General features: G+C 42.8%; 1 protein-coding gene across 1 annotated transcript in view; it reads right to left on the bottom strand.

Annotated features, from left to right (window-relative positions):
- PDE4B (phosphodiesterase 4B) overlaps positions 1-17,195 on the bottom strand; it is a 190,375-nt gene that overhangs the window by 152,025 nt on the left and 21,155 nt on the right. Inside the window, exon 3 of the mRNA XM_021535579.3 lies at positions 15,510-15,916. Within this exon, the coding sequence (XP_021391254.2) occupies positions 15,510-15,916 (407 nt within the window). The remainder of the gene's footprint in view (positions 1-15,509; positions 15,917-17,195) is intronic.

Genomic DNA, 17,195 nt, shown 5'->3' on the forward strand with positions numbered 1-17,195 from the left:
CTCCCTGGATCCTTCTCCTCTCCAGGGGAACATTCCCAGGGGCTCTGAGCTCTCCCTGGATCCTTCTCCTCTCCAGGGGAACATTCCCAGGGGCTCTGAGCTCTCCCTGGATCCTTCTCCTCTCCAGGGGAACATTCCCAGGGGCTCTGAGCTCTCCCTGGATCCTTCTCCTCTCCAGGGGAACATTCCCAGGGGCTCTGAGCTCTCCCTGGATCCTTCTCCTCTCCAGGGGAACATTCCCAGGGGCTCTGAGCTCTCCCTGGATCCTTCTCCTCTCCAGGGGAACATTCCCAGGGGCTCTGAGCTCTCCCTGGATCCTTCTCCTCTCCAGGGAGCCCCCCCAGCTCTCCCAGCCTGGCTCCAGAGGGGCTCCAGCCCTGCAGCAGCCCCGGGGGTTCCTCTGGGCTCTCTGCAGCAGCTCCAGGTCCTGCTGATGTTGGCCCAGGGCTGGGGCAGCTCTGCAGGTGGGGCCTCACCTGGGAGGGGCACATCCAGCCCAGCCTCACCCACCATCACTTCCAACCCTTCTCCCAGGGCTGATTTCCGTATCTGTTCATCCCAAGCCTGGATTGACCCTGGCTCACAAATGGAAATGATTCCCTGGAGACCCCAGGAACGCCCTGCACTGATCTGTCCATCCCCACAGTTCTGCAGCCCAAAGTAACAATTCCATCAGAAAAAGGAGCAGAAATGAAGGAATTGTTGAGGAGGCGGAAAAGACGATTGAAGGAAAGCGCCTGGCAGGAAAATGAGACCACTTGCAAGAAAAAGGACAGTTAAGGAAACTTTCAGAAGTTTAAATGCATTTGGGTGAGATTCCATCCCTGCTTCCCAACTCGCTGAAGAGCCTGGAAGTGCTGCAAGTTTCAATATATTCGATTCAAATAACTGATAGGGTGGGAAACAACATTTCCAAGGCTGTAACTCCTCATCAAAAGCTGATCTCGAGTGTGCTGAGAGCAATTGCTAAGCAACAGGAACACATCCTCCTTCTTCAGCAGCACCATTATTTTATTTACCTGTTCCCGAGTCCTGATAGCCAGGCTGGAGTAAAACACCAGGGAAAAGGGAATTCTGAAGTGTCCTACACGCTCCAGGAGCAAAATAAAAGCTTTTAGTTGACTTTGCACAGCACTTTCAGCCAGGGGCAGAGCAACTGGAAAATTCTTCCTCAGAGCACATTTAGATAAATCCAGTCAGAATTCCCCTTTCGTACTCCATCCCAAGGGCATCCCAAAAAGATTCCACCAACCACACGGCAAATTAATTACAGAAATTATTTCAAGGGACTGTGCTTTGCTGGTGCTACTTGGGCTTCTTTTTCCAAGCAAGGAAACCCAGGGGGAAACATATTTTTAATCAGTACAAAGTCTCCTTTTCCAGAAATCCTGGATGACAGAATTCCCCCTTTAACAGGAAAAAAAAAATCTTTATTAAACTTCCAAACAATCTGAAAATTAAGATATTTTTTTTTATAAAATAAAAATCACGTATCTCCTCTGTGTGTTTTAATTGCTGCCCAGTAATTTTTATTTAATCCATGGAATATCCATGTGCTCCTGGAGCAACAGAGGTGTTCCTTCATTACTTCTGGAATTACTTGGAAGGTCCCTCACACACAGCTGGGTGTGAGGTTCCCTTGGCTTAAATCAGGCCCAGGATTGGAAAGGTCAGGAGAGATGGACAATTCCAAACATTTATAAAAGCTAAGGATGCACAAGGGAAGGGTTCAACCACTTCAAATCCCTTTTAGACCAAAATTAGACCACATTTGATGGGAAAAAAAACCCATTATTGAGCCAGGACACGATGGGATTTCACAGCACTGTCCCTGGTTAATGTGGATTTCTGCCAAATGGGTTGGGATCCATGATGGATTTCCAGGAGAGAAATTCCAGGAGCCAACCAGCCCCAGGAGAGATGAACATGAGCCTGAAGAGGAGGCAGGGAAATCAGCCACAGCTCATTCCCAGTAGGAAATAAAGGGAAAAGAGGAATGTCTGGGTTTGGGAAAGGGTGGGAAAACGAGATTTTGAGGAAAAGCAAACCAAGCTAAGGCAGGAAAAAATCCTATAAAACAACTTTTTCTTGGATGAAACCAACACAGAGACTGGAGAGAAAAAAAAAATAAAGAATGAGAGAGCGGAGAATACGGGAATTGTCATTTGTACTGGAAAATAAGTGGGTTACAGAGCCAGCAGCAGAGCACGAATAAATCTGTGTGGAAATGTCACAGCAGTGACAGGGATGTGATCCTGAGCTCAGCCCCGAGGCAGCAGCTGGAGCTGCCAGGATGAGGCAGCACCAGGAATAAATCACAGCAAGCCCAGCAGTGGAGACAGGCGGAGAAGAAAAAGGATCAGAGAGGAAAAATGTCTGGAGCAAGACAAGGAAAACATCAAGGAACCGGGAGCTGGAGGAGGGAAGCAGCCAGGGGAAGAGAAGCCAGGGAATGGGGCTGGAATGTGGAAGTGGGTTGGAATGTCAGGATAAGGAATGACAGGCGAGGCAGGGAAGGATGTGGGAGGGGGAGCTGGGAGCAGGGAGGTGAAAAGCTGCAGGAGATTCCCAGGAAATCCAAGGGAGATGCAGGGAAGGATGTGTTTGTGGTACAGAACCCTTTGTGGGTGGGAACCAACAAAGAACCAACAAAGAACCAACAAAGAACCAACAAAAACCCACAAAGAACCAACAAAGAACCCACAAAGAACCAACAAAGAACCCACAAAGAACCAACAAAGAACCAACAAAGAACCAACAAAGACCCACAAAGGAGCCACAAAGAAGCCACAAAGAACCCACGAAGAACCCACAAAAGAGCCCTTTGTGTACAAACCCCTTTGTTTGTGGGACCTCTGCAGGGATGGAGAAAAAAGGACCAGAAAGGAGCAGGGAAGGGACTGACGTGAGAGGAAATGATACAAAATAGAATTAATTTTCCTCCTTATTTCCCTTCCATCACATCCAAGAGCTGCCCTGGACCCATCCCAGGTGACTGCCACTAATTCCACCAGGGACAGACCAGTCCCAGTTGATTCCACTCCATCCCAGTCCCAGTTAATTCCACTCCATCCCAGTCCCAGTTAATTCCACTCCATCCCAGTTCCAGTTAATTCCACTCCATCCCAGTCCCAGTTTATTCCACTCCATCCCAGTTCCAGTTGATTCCACTCCATCCCAGTCCCAGTTAATTCCACTCCATCCCAGTCCCAGTTGATTCCACTCCATCCCAGTCCCAGTTGATTCCACTCCATCCCAGTCCCAGTTGATTCCACTCCATCCCAGTCCCAGTTTATTCCACTCCATCCCAGTCCCAGTTTTACTTCAGCTCCCTCAGAGCAGCAGCAAATCTGCTTCTAGGCTCGACCTAAACACCCCATTGGTATTTTAAACATCCCACCCAACTCTGGGGGGGTTAAACTGGTGATTTGGTCCGGAAATCAGGAATTCCCCTTCGGAATTCGAGCTGCGCTGGATCAGCCACATCCCAACACCCAAACCAAGCTTTTCCACTCCAAAAATGGAGCAGAGAAGAAATGTTGGGGAGCATCCTGCCTTCAGCTGCGGATGTTTCCCAGGATAAAGGGGATGTCCCTGGATCCCTGGCAGTGCCCAGGGCCAGGCTGGATGGGGCTGGAGCACCTGGCACAGTGGGAGAGGTCCCTGCCCATGGCATGAGAGCAGAAGATCCTTAAAATCCCTTCCGAGCCAAACCAGCCTGGAATTCCATAGAATAAAAAAAAATCTCCAACCCTCCCTTAGTCATCCCTTTTTAGCAGAAAGCTGAACAAATCCCAGGAAAATCTTTCCAGCCCAAAAGCATGGTGTGCAGCTTTTTTTTAAGGAGAAAAATCCCCAAAAAACCCGCTGCCTTTGCATCTGCTGCCCCACAGGCTGAGCTGCTGAACGATGGCTCCACGAGAGAAAACTGGAAATTACATGGTTGAGGATTTTCCTGCCCCTTCCTTGAAAGTTTCCTGCAACAAGACAAGCAGGAATCCATCCCTAATTACAGGTTTAAATGACAAATTCCCCACGTTTGAGAGGAAAAAAAAAATTAATAACAATCCGCTGTTATTTAGATTCCTGTGAGAGATGAGGTTATTTTATATCTAATAATGGTTTAAAATTATCCAGGTTGGATCTCCATTCCCACAGATTTAGAGGGGGGGGCTGGAATTTTTTGGGAAGGGAATTATTGGTTGGGAAACCAACGAAAAACTGAACAAAACCAAACCAAAAGCGAATGAAACCCTAAGTTTTTTAGTATTAAAACACCCAGAATCTCAACAAGGCCAAGAAAGCCCAGAATAATTTCCAGATCAATCCCAAAAAAATCCATTCCATTTTAGGAACTATTGCCTGGGAGCTGGGAGTGGCTGGGGGTTTGTCTGCTCAGCCTGGATCCATCAGGCAGGGCCTGCTCCTGTTTGAGCTGAGCTGTACCAGGTGTTCCCTGGCACAATTATTTTCATTCACGCAGCAAACCCGGTGCCTTTCCTTCCCATTTGTCCTAAACTGGATTTGGAACAGTTTTTTCCATCTTAAATCCCCCACAAAACACCATTTATCTGCCAAAAAATTACAATTTTATACCATGCTGCAATGTCCTTTTTTTCACACACAGGTATTTCTGCTGTTCCCTCCTAGTAAGTGGGAATAAATTGATATTTATAAATTCATTATAAATTTCTTTCATTTCGATTTTATTATCAAATTATATAAGCCACCAGGGCGTGATGTAAGGAGAGAATTTGCTTAGCAACTTGGGATTGTGCCTGATTTATTCCCAGAGAACACTGAAATGCCTTCTATATATCCAGAGTGAGTAATCCCATATGTCAGAGCAATCTGTATTAATTGTGATTATTTCCTCATTTCACAGCTATAGATTACAGAAGGCATTTGCAATATATTACCAAAAAAATTCAGCTCATTCCTCACAGGCAGAGACCTCCAGGGTGACTCCAGAGAAAGAAGCCAATGGAAAAAATCTGAAAATTTTGTATATCCTGATGAGAAAAAGCTTTGTGTTAATACAGAGATGGAGCAGGGAAAATTCCTTCCTGGAAAGGTTTTTCCAGCCCAGGGCAGTGGTGGAATCTCCATTCCTGGCGGGATTTAAAAGTTCTGGGGATGTGGCACTTGGGGGCATGGATGGATTTGATGACCTCAGAAGCTTTTCCAACCTAAACAATCCCAATATTTTTAAATACAACAACAAATAATAAAAAAATCTGAAATATTGCTCTGCCACTTCTTGGTGCTCCCAAATAATCCCCTGGATCGAATCCAGACACCCACTTTGCCCGGCCATGGATTTCTGTGGAAAACTGCCCACAAAAGGGACAAAAGAGGAATTTTGGAGCACCTTCCTCTTCCTTGCCACAAAAGGACTGAAATCATCTTCACCAATTCCCAAATTTCTCTGATATTGTTCCCACAATGGCTGAGGAACAGAAAATTCCACCATTCATCCAAAGTTTTGTACTTTTCTCCCGCTTTTCCGACTTTCAGTTGATTTACTGAAATAATTCCAGTTTCAATCCAGTTATTTTATTTCTTTGTGTCTCAGAGCGGCTCCCATGGATTAACTAGAATCAGGTTTAGAAGGTGGATTTTTTTACAGCTATTTTTCCCTAAGGAATTCCAGGCAAAACTCACAACATTCCCTGCTCAACAACTTCCAGCTCTGGAAATGTTCCAGCAGGGAATTGCCACAAAAGGTAAATCTGGAAATATTCCAGCAGGGAATCACCACATCTGGAAATATTCCAGCAGGGAATCACCACAAAAGGTGAATCTGGAAATATTCCAGCAGGGAATCACCACATCTGGAAATATTCCAGCAGGGAATCACCACAAAAGTTGAATCTGGAAATAAATATGGAAATATTCCAGCAGGGAATCACCACCAAAGGTAAATCCGGAAATATTCCAGCAGGGAATCACCACAAAAGGTAAATCTGGAAATATTCCAGCAGGGAACCACCACAAAAGGTATTTCTGGAAATATTCCAGCAGGGAATCACCACATCTGGAAATATTCCAGCAGGGAATCACCACAAAAGGTAAATCCAGAAATATTCCAGCAGGGAATCACCACATCTGGAAATATTCCAGCAGGGAATCACCACAAAAGGTAAATCCGGAAATATTCCAGCAGGGAATCACCACAAAAGGGAAATCTGGAAATATTCCAGCAGGGAATCACCACAAAAGGTGAATCTGGAAATATTCCAGCAGGGAATCACCACATCTGGAAATATTCCAGCAGGGAATCACCACAAAAGGTAAATCCAGAAATATTCCAGCAGGGAACCACCACAAAAGGTAAATCCAGAAATATTCCAGCAGGGAACCACCACAAAAGGTAAATCCAGAAATATTCCAGCAGGGAACCACCACAAAAGGTAAATCCAGAAATATTCCAGCAGGGAATCACCACAAAAGGCGAATCTGGAAATATTCCAAATATTCCAGCAGGAGGGACTGGAAACACATCAGGAAAGGTCCGAAGGCGTCGCAAACCCCCAGGGCCAGGTGGAGATGGACCATGAGGAGTTTGGGAAACTGAGGGAGCAACCTGGCCACAAGTGTTTAAAAATGGGATTTATAGGTGGATTTTGGGGAGTTTGGTCGGGAAACCACAAAATCTTGGAATCACAGAATCACTAAGGCTGGAAAAGACCTTTAGGATCAGCAAATCCAACCCTCAGCCAGCACCACCTCCATGCCCACCACTGACCATGTCCACAGGTGTTAAGAAGCAAAAATTGAACTGAATCAACCAAAAAGTGAATGAAAATAACCAAAAACTGAACTAATTGAACAAAGATTGGACAAAACCAGCCAAATCCTGAACTAAAATAACCAGAAACTGAAGAAAACCAACCAAAACCTAACAAAAATGATCAAATTCTGAACAAAATCAACAAAAAACCTAAACAAAACCAATCAAAAAACTGAATAAAACTAACCAAAAATTGAACTAAACCAACTAAAAAACTGAACAAAACCAACCAAAAACGGAAGTAAACTAATCAAAAACTGAAAACAACCAAAACCTGCATGAAACCAGCCAAATCCTGAACAAAAGCAACCAAAACCTGAACAAAATCCATCAAATTCTGAATAAAAGCAATGAAAAACTGAACAAAACCAACCAAAAACTGTACAAAACCAAGCAGAAACTGAACAAAAACAACCAAAAACTGAAGAAAACCAACCCAAATGAAACAAAACCAAGGAGAAAGGAACAAGAGGAACCAAAACTGAAAAAAACCGACCAAAATTAAACAAAACCTATCAAATCCTGAACAAAACCAAGCAGAAACTGAACAAAAGCAACCAAAACCTGAACAAAATCCATCAAATTCTAAATAAAAACCATGAAAAACTGAACACAACCAACCAAAAACTGTACCAATCCAAATCCTGAAAAAAACTGAACTAAAATAACCAAAAACTGAACAAAAACAACCAAAATGAAGCAAAACCAATAAAATTCTGAACAAAACCAAGCAGAAACAGAACAAAACGAACCAAAAACTGAAGAAAAGCAACCAAAATGGAAAACCAAGCAAAAACTGAACAAAAGGAAACAGAAGTGAAGAAAACCAATGAAAATTAAAAAAAAAAAAAATTCTGAACAAAACCAAGTAGAAACTGAACAAAAGGAACCAAAAAGTGAAGAAAACCAACCCAAATGGAACAAAACCAAGCAAAAACTGAACAGAAGGAAACAAAAACTGAAGAAAAGCAACTAAAATGGAACAAAGCCAAGCAAAAATTGAACAAAAGGAAACAGAAGTGAAGAAAACCAATGAAAATTAAACAAAACCAATAAAATGCTGAACAAAACCAAGTAGAAACTGAACAAAATGAACCAAAAAGTGAAGAAAATTGACCAAAATGGAACAAAACCAAGCAAAAACTGAACAAAAGGAAACAGAAGTGAAGAAAAGGAAACAGAAGTGAAGAAAACCAATGAAAATGAAACAAAACCAATACAATTCTGAACAAAACCAAGCAGAAACGGAACAAAAGGAACCAAAAAGTGCAAAGAAATCCAATGTAATGGTGGAATCGTGGGCGGGTTGGGCCGGGAGGGCCGCAAAGCTCAGCTCAGTCCAAAGCCCGGCCTAGGACACTCCCAGGATCAGGTTTTGCTCTTTCCCTGGAGATGAGTTATCATCAGTCAGAAAATCCTGTCAACCTCGTGTCTGATTCAGCTTTTCCATCATAATTTTCATTTATTTTCTCTGCTAGCGAGGGTGAAGTTTGAAGAAAATATTTCAGAAGCTGCGTTGTCTCCTGCTGATTAACAGTGACTCATTTCTTCCCCTTCCACACATCCCAAGCTGTCTTTTTGCACTCAGGATTGAGGTGTATAATTAAAATTGAATCATTAAAAGCCTTTTTTTTTGTGTGCTTCTGTTTTCAACCGCTTTTATCTCCAGGCAAAACCCTGCAGCTCCGAACTTAGAGGCTCATCCTTAATAAAATTATTGGGATCGCTTTGCAATTCATACAAAAAGGGGATGTTATCTGGAGTATTGGGAGTAAAATTCAATGAATTCAATCAATGGAAAGGAATTAAAAGATTAGGAGGCAACAACAAAATAAAAGTTGTGGACAACAAGTGATTTTGAAATAATCATAATTTTAATTCCTGACCTATGATTAATCCATTTTAAAATTCCTCTGGGTAACTACACCTCCTATTAATCACAGTTCTTTTATTTAGGCCTCCAAGCAAACATAAAAATAAAGTTTTTTGAAGCTGCGAGAGCTTCAGAAACTGATGGCACCAGCCAAAATCCAAATACAGGCAGACAAAACACTTCTCTGGTATTTTCAGCTGAGGAATAACAGCAGAGTTAAGTCAGAGAGAGCAAAATCACCTTTTTTTCCCAGGTTTGGGACAGGTTGGCATCTGGAATGACACAGCAGCAGCGACCTCGGGATATTTGGCCTGCCCACATTTTGTTTTGTTTTTTTATAGAAAGGATTTTTGGGATTTATTTTGATAGACGATCTCCAGGATTTGGGGTGGGATGTCAGCTGTGACCCCTCAAAGCCCTGAGTGCCACACACGGCCGTGGCTGGGGTTCATGGCTCTGACTGAGCCTCAATTCCACACGGGAATAATCCCATTCCAACCGAGGATAATCCCTGTGGGAACACTACAAAATATTGGGAATAATCCCATCCCAACCGAGGATAATCCCTGTGGGAACACTACAAAATATTGGGAATAATCCCATCCCAACCAAGGATATTCCCTGTGGGAACACTACAAAATAGTGGGAATAATCCCATTCCAACCGAGGATATTCCCTGTGGGAACACTACAAAATAGTGGGAATAATCCCATTCCAACCAAGGATATTCCCTAAAGGAACACTACAAAATATTGGGAATAATCCCATCCCAACTGAGGATATTCCCTAAAGGAAAGCTACAAAATATTGGGAATAATCCCATTCCAACTAAGGATATTCCCTAAAGGAACGCTACAAAATATTGGGAATAATCCCATTCCAACTAAGGATATTCCCTGTGGGAACACTACAAAATATTGGGAATAATCCCATTCCAACTAAGGATATTCCCTGTGGGAACACTACAAAATATTGGGAATAATCCCATCCCAACCAAGGATATTTCCTAAAGGAACACTACAAAATATTGGGAATAACCCATCCCAACCAAGGATATTCCCTAAAGGAACACCTCAGAACATTGGGAATAATCCATCCCAACCAAGGATATTCCCTAAAGGAACACTACAAAATATTGGGAATAATCCATCCCAACCAAGGATATTCCCTAAAGGAACACTGTAAAATATTGGGAATAATCCATCCCAACCAAGGATATTCCCTAAAGGAACACTGTAAAATATTGGGAATAATCCATCCCAACCAAGGATATTCCCTAAAGGAACACTGTAAAATATTGGGAATAACCCCATCCCAACCAAGGATATTCCCTGTGGGAACACCTCAGAACATTGGGAAAAACCCATCCCAACACCACCAGGGATGTGGGATATTTATTCCCTGTTGGAACACCTCACAATGTGAGGGAACAGCAGATTTTATGGACATTTTTCCCTGAATTCTTCCTTTGGTCTCTGATGAGTTCAAATGGCAGCAACGAGGCCGAAATCCAAGGAATTTCCTCTTCCCATGCCAAGCAAGGCCCTGCTTCCCACTTTGGGGAGTCCAAATGGATTTAAGATCTAATTTTTATGATCCACCTGCAGGTAATCCAGGGGCTCTCATCTCCCAGCAACATTCCCAGCTTCTCCCATTGTTTTGAGGGATCCCAACTCTCCAAGATGCCACCAAGTCCCAAGTTCATTCCCTGGAAAAGCCCTGAACATTCCTTCAGTTCTCATCTCTTGGAATTTGAAATTATCTAAGAAATAAAACTCCAGTTTCTCAGGGTATTATCACAAGGTTGGGAACAGCATTGGAAAAATGAAAGAAAATTTAAAAAACCATCAAAACCACATTTCTCCAAAATATCGTCTCCTTCTGAATTTCCAGGATTCATCCTGCAGTTCCTGTTACAGCTTCCCAAATATTTCCTTTCGTCCATGGGATATGGAAGGAGCATCAGCTTGGTTTCCCAGCCTGAATTAAGATTTGTTATCCTTAATTCTCCATGCAAATCTCATCCCCTTTATCATCCTAATTTCCCTTATCTACCCCTCAATTAATCCCCATTTATCTATCCCTCAATTCATTCCCATTGTATCAATCCCCAAATTAATTCTCATTTGATCAATCCCCCAGTCAATCCCCACTTATCTATCCCTCAATTAATCCCCATATTATCAATCCCCCAATTAATTCCCATTTGATTATTCTCTCAATTCCCATTTGATTAATCTCTCAATTAATTCCCATTTTATCAATCCCCAATTCATTCCCATTTTATCAATCCCCTGTTTAGTTCCCATTTTATCAATCCCCAATTCATTCCCATTTTATCAATCCCCATTTCATTCCCATTTTATCAATCCCCATTTCATTCCCATTTTATCAATCCCCATTTCATTCCCATTTTATCAATTCCCCATTTAATTCCCATTTTATCAATCCCCAATTCATTCCCATTTTATCAATTCCCCATTTAATTCCCATTTTATCAATTCCCCATTTCATTCCCATTTTATCAATCCCCAATTCATTCCCATTTTTTCAATCCCCATTGAATTCCCATTTTATCAATCCCCATTTCATTCCCATTTTATCAATCCCCAATTCATTCCCATTTTATCAATCCCCATTTAATTCCCATTTTATCATTCCCCATTTCATTCCCATTTTATCAATCCCCATTGAATTCCCATTTTATCAATCCCCATTTCATTCCCATTTTATCATTCCCCATTTCATTCCCATTTTATCAATCCCCATTTCATTCCCATTTTATCAATCCCCAATTCATTCCCATTTTATCAATCCCCTGTTTAATTCCCATTTTTTCAATCCCCATTTCATTCCCATTTTATCAATCCCCAATTCATTCCCATTTTATCAATCCCCTGTTTAGTTCCCATTTTATCAATTCCCCATTTAATTCCCATTTTATCAATCCCCATTTCATTCCCATTTTATCAATCCCCATTTCATTCCCATTTTATCAATCCCCATTTCATTCCCATTTTATCAATCCCCATTTCATTCCCATTTTATCAATCCCCTGTTTAGTTCCCATTTTATCAATTCCCCATTTAATTCCCATTTTATCAATCCCCATTTCATTCCCATTTTATCAATCCCCATTTCATTCCCATTTTATCAATCCCCATTTCATTCCCATTTTATCAATCCCCATTTCATTCCCATTTTATCAATCCCCTGTTTAGTTCCCATTTTATCAATTCCCCATTTAATTCCCATTTTATCAATTCCCCATTTAATTCCCATTTTATCAATCCCCATTGAATTCCCATTTTATCAATCCCCATTTCATTCCCATTTTATCAATCCCCATCCATTCCCAGCAGCCTCCCAGGGAGGACGAGCTGGCTCTGGCTGAAGGCAGAATTCCCGAGGAAGGTTTGGAGTAACTCAGTGCCCAAAATTATCCCGAATTTCGTGCTGATTTAGCTCTTAAGGCTGTTTTTAATTTGCTGCCCACCACCACCATCTGGAGAACAACGGGAGTACTACAGGAGTAGAGACTGAGGAGATTTCTCCCAGTTCCAGGAAGGTTTCCAGGTGGATGGAGGGAGTAGGACCAATCCCTTCATATTTTCCTTACAGATTCTCATCTTCAGGCTACACAATAAAATTATTCCAGAAGAAAAAAGCCATAAATGAGGGATAATAAGGCAGCAAATAGATATTTTAATGAAGTATTTATTGCCACATCCTAAATATTTACCTGCCTCTCTAATCCCTAAAAAAGTTCATTCCAATATTTAATATTAAATCAATTCTTAAATCCTTGATTTCCTCATGCTCTGGGATTCACCACAAATCCCATTTTTGTTTCAACATCAAAATTTGCTGCAAACCCTTCAAAATATCCAAATATCCCCCACACACCTGAAGGAAACGTGGAGAAATGGTGGGAACGAGCAGCCAGCTGCCAAATCTAAACCAGGAGATGCTAAGGAGCAAAAAAAAAATTGGGATAAGAACTTTTCTGGATGCTCCAAGTGTAGCTACAAATTTATTCTTCACACCCTCGCTCTTCCCTCCTGCCTGGATTGCCTATCACAAAGCTGGAGTCAGAAAATACGGAGCAGGGTTGGGAAAACATCTGAACAACTTGGATGAAAATAGGGACAAAAATTGTGGAGAAGAAGCTTGGAAGACTTCTCCACTCAGATTGTCACCTGAGGATCTCCATCCCATATCCCTCCTGCCCTGCAGGAACCATAAAAGCTGTTTTGGGGGAATATTCCCTTCCTTTTCCACAGAAAATGATTACATCACACCTGGCTTGGAATTTCTGCTTTGGGATTCGCCTCCCTTATTTTTTTGGCTGTCTCCATTAACATCTTCCATGGTTTAGCCATTATTTTTTTCCTTCAAATCTCCAATTAATTTGGGTTTTGTATCACTAATAAGCAGTGAGCTTGCAGCTCTGTTGGATTTCTATTCCAAATCCATGATCTTCACCAACCTTAATATTCCATGATTCTGTGGCAGGTCCTGAGTCATTGGGAATTCTGTAGGGAAGAACTGCCTGGAATGGGACAGAGCTCAATACCTAAAACTTCAATAAAAAATGGGAATGTTCAGCCCAGCTTTTGCAGGATCAGCCAATGTAAGTGTTCACGAGGTAAGGATTAGAAATGAGATTTAAAAATGGGAATTTTAAGCCCAGTTTTTATAGGATCAGCCAATATAAGTGGTCAGGAAGATGAGGATTAGGATCAAAATTAAAAAATGAGAATTTTAAGCCCAGTTTTTGTAGGATCAGCCAATGTAAGTGCCCAGAGAGGTGAGGATTAGGACTGAAATTTAAAAATGAGAATTTTAAACCCATTTTTAATAGGATCAGCCAATGTAACTGGATAGGGAGGTGAGGATTAGGATGTCAATAAAAATGGGAATGTTCAGCTCAGTTTTTATAGGATCAGCCAATGTAACTGGATAGGGAGGTGAGGATTAGGATGTCAATAAAAATGGGAATGTTCAGCCCAGTTTTTGTAGGATCAGCCAATGTAAGTGCTCAGGGAGGTGAGGATTAGGACATCAATAAAAAAATGGGAAATTTAAGCCCAGTTTTTGTAGGATCAGCCAATGTAAGTGCTCAGGGAGCTGAGGAGGATGCAGAAAGAGGAGCTGGGGCAGAGCCACGTCCCAGTCACAGCAGCAATTCCAGTTCCTGCGGAAAACCGGGAATTTTCAGCACTACAAAACCAGCAACAACCCGAGCAGGGCTGTCAGGGCTCCAGGAAAATCCACAAAATTCTGCTGGAGCAGGAGAGAGGAGCAGCGATGCCCTCTTGTGTTCCAAGGGATACATCCATGACAAATCCCTGGCAATTCCTCCCAAACCATGGACAGAGGCACATTCCAAGCTCAGAGCGAACCCATCCTTCCGAGCCCACCCTATGGAAAAGCTCCCGCTGTCAGGAATGCAAATTCCTGCCCCACAAAAGGGAACAACTCGCAAAGGTGAGCCAGCCCCTTCACTGCCAAAATTCCCAATCCATCTGAAATTAGGGAACTCGCTCGGTTGCATTTATCCCAGCAATTAATCACAAAACCTGGACAAAAGCTCCTGCAATTCCTCTATCTCAGCTATTCCAGGGCAGTTTAGAAATCCTATTTTCAGCAGGAAAACTCTTTCCAAAGGACTTTAACTAATGGGTTTGGGATGTCCTCTAGAGCTGCTCAAATAAAGTGCTGATCTTGACAGAAACCCAGATTCCAACTTGGAATAATGACGGGAACATGAAGCAGCCAACGGAGCCAAGAGAGGAAAGTTTAGAATCTAAAACCAATCCTAAACCCAAGCGTGAGCACGGAATTTAAAGTGCAATTAATATAACCTCAATGTTCCCATGAAAAGCACAACACGCATCCTGATTTTGCCATAAAATCCAGTTCCAGCACAGGAACACCCAAGGCTTTGCCTTCCTCCTCTCCCTCTGGATTAATTCCTTTGTTTTGGCACTTGACACCAGTTCCAGTTTTGGATCTCACCTTGTAATCAGCTCTCTGATGGTTTCCCAGGACTTACCTCCAGCTTATGGGATCCTCTCCAGCTGTACAAATGCTGAGCTCAACAAAACCCAGATTCCAGCTTAGGAACATGAAGCAGCAAAGGGAGCTGAGAGTGGAGCATTTATAAACTAGAACCTAAAACTGACTCTGAACCCAAAGCTGAGAGCACAGAATTTAAGGTCACACTGACGTCACCTCAACATCGCCATGACAAGCAGGACACACATCCTTATTTTGCCATAAAATCCAGTTCCAGCACAGGAAAATTCTCCTCTCCCTCTGGATTAATTCCCTTGTTTTGGCACTTCATCCCAGTTCCAATTTGGAATTCACCTTGGAGCAACCCCCTTGTAATCAGCTCTCGGATGGTTTCTTGGGGATTTATCTCCAGCTTGACTTTAGATCCCAATGGGGTTTTTTCCAAACCTTTTTCCTCACACAGGGATGGAAACATCCAGAGAGTCAGATCCTTTCCCTCAACCCTCTGTGGGAGAGTTTAGCACCATCCTGAACTCGTGTGGGTGCAATGTTAGGAACACAAATCCTCTGGTTGAGACCAGAATCAGAAGTTTCGAGAGAGGCTTTTAACTAAGTTAAATTTCAAAAAAACATGAAAATAACTTGTTTTATAAACTTACATCCGTGATACAACAACTGATAGAGATTGATTAATCAGATTGATATATATGAGATACTTAGGTGGTTATTTATAATAAAAAAGGATTGGAAAAGCCAATCTGGAACCAGAAAACGAGCAAACGAATCAATGAATGACTAAAAGCAGAATGAAATGGGACTCACCAGTCGTGGTAGGTGGTGATGGCGATGCTGGGGGGTGGCAGCAGGGGCAGGGTGGTGGGCCTGCACACGATGTCCCTGTCGTCGGGTGTCCTGGTGTCCCTGTCAGGTGTCCTGGGGTCCCTGTTGGGTGTCCTGGTGTCCCTGTCGGGTGTCCTGGGGTCCCTGTCGGGTGTCCTGGTGTCCCTGCTGGGTGTCCTGGTGTCCCTGTCGGGTGTCCTGGTGTCCCTGCTGGGTGTCCTGGTGTCCCTGTCGGGTGTCCTGGCCCTCTCTGTCTGCCGCTGGGCCAGCGGGGGCAGCTGCAGGTTGCCCGAGCAGCAGCGGCGGCCCCGCCACAGGTCAATGCCCAGGGCGTGGCTGGAAGTGCTGTAGGATTTGCTGAGCCCACATTCCAGGTAATCCAGGGAATTCTGCAACAGAGAGGTCTCTGAGATTCCTGAATTCTGCAAACAGAGGATTCCTCCACCAGGGTAAAGCACATTGGGTTCTCCAGCCAGAGCTATCCCAGGAGATGAGAACTCCACGACTCCACAGCTAAATTTTACAAACAAATTATTTTCTCCACATGGGTAAAACTCAATTCCCCAGCCAGAACTCTCCCAGGATATGAGAACTCCACAAGTCCAGAACCAAATTCTACAAATTATTTCCTCCATGAGGGTAAACCACGTTCAATTCTCCAGCCAGAACTATCCCACAACTCCAGAACCAAATTCTACAAAGGATTTCCTCCACAAGGATAAAACACAATTCTCCAGCCAGAACAATACCTAGAGAACTCCCCAACTCCAGAACTAAATTCTGCAAATTATTTCCTTCGTAAGGATAAACCACACTCAATTCTCCAACCTCAACTATCCCACAACTCCAGAACTGAATTCTACAAAGGATTTCCTCCACGAGAATAAAACAAAATTCTCCAGACAGAACTATTCCATATGAGAACTGCACAAGTCCAGAACTAAATTCTGCAAATCAATGATTTCCTCCACAAGGATAAACCACACTCCATTCTTCAACCTGAACTATCCCACAACTCCAGAACTGAATTCCATAAAGGATTTCCTCCATGAAGGTAAAACATACTCAATTCTCCAGCCAGAATGATGCCACAACTCCAGAACTAAAATCCACAAAGGATTTCCTCCATGAAGGTAAAACATACTTAATTCTCCAGCCAGAATGATGCCACAACTCCAGAACTGAATTCCATAAAGGATTTCCTCCATGAAGGTAAAATACACTCAATTCTCCAGCCAGAAAATGCCACAACTCCAGAAGTAAATTTTAGAAACAGAGGATTTCCTCCATGAGGATAAAACTCAATTTTCCAGCCAGAAGCATCCCAGGAGATGAGAACTCCCAAGTCCAGGACCTGGCACAGCCTGACTGATTTTTATTTTATCCTCACCAGTGCACTTGGAAGTTCACACACCAGTGAGAGGGTCTCATTACCAGACAATCCCAGAGTCATTAAGGTCAGAAAAGATCTCCAAGGTCATTAAACCCATGGAGCTGTGCAAAACTTGGGATAAGAGTGGGAAACAACATTTATTTATTGGAGAAGTGCTCCAGGATATCCAAACCCTTCTTTCCCACTCTTTTCTTACACGTTCCAAGTGATTTCCCATTTTTTGGGAGCCCTAGGACAAAGCAGCCAATTAAGGCTTCAGGCCATCACTCCAAACA

This window comes from Lonchura striata, chromosome 9 (assembly GCF_046129695.1).
Source record: "Lonchura striata isolate bLonStr1 chromosome 9, bLonStr1.mat, whole genome shotgun sequence".
NCBI classification, from domain to species: Eukaryota; Metazoa; Chordata; class Aves; order Passeriformes; family Estrildidae; genus Lonchura; species Lonchura striata.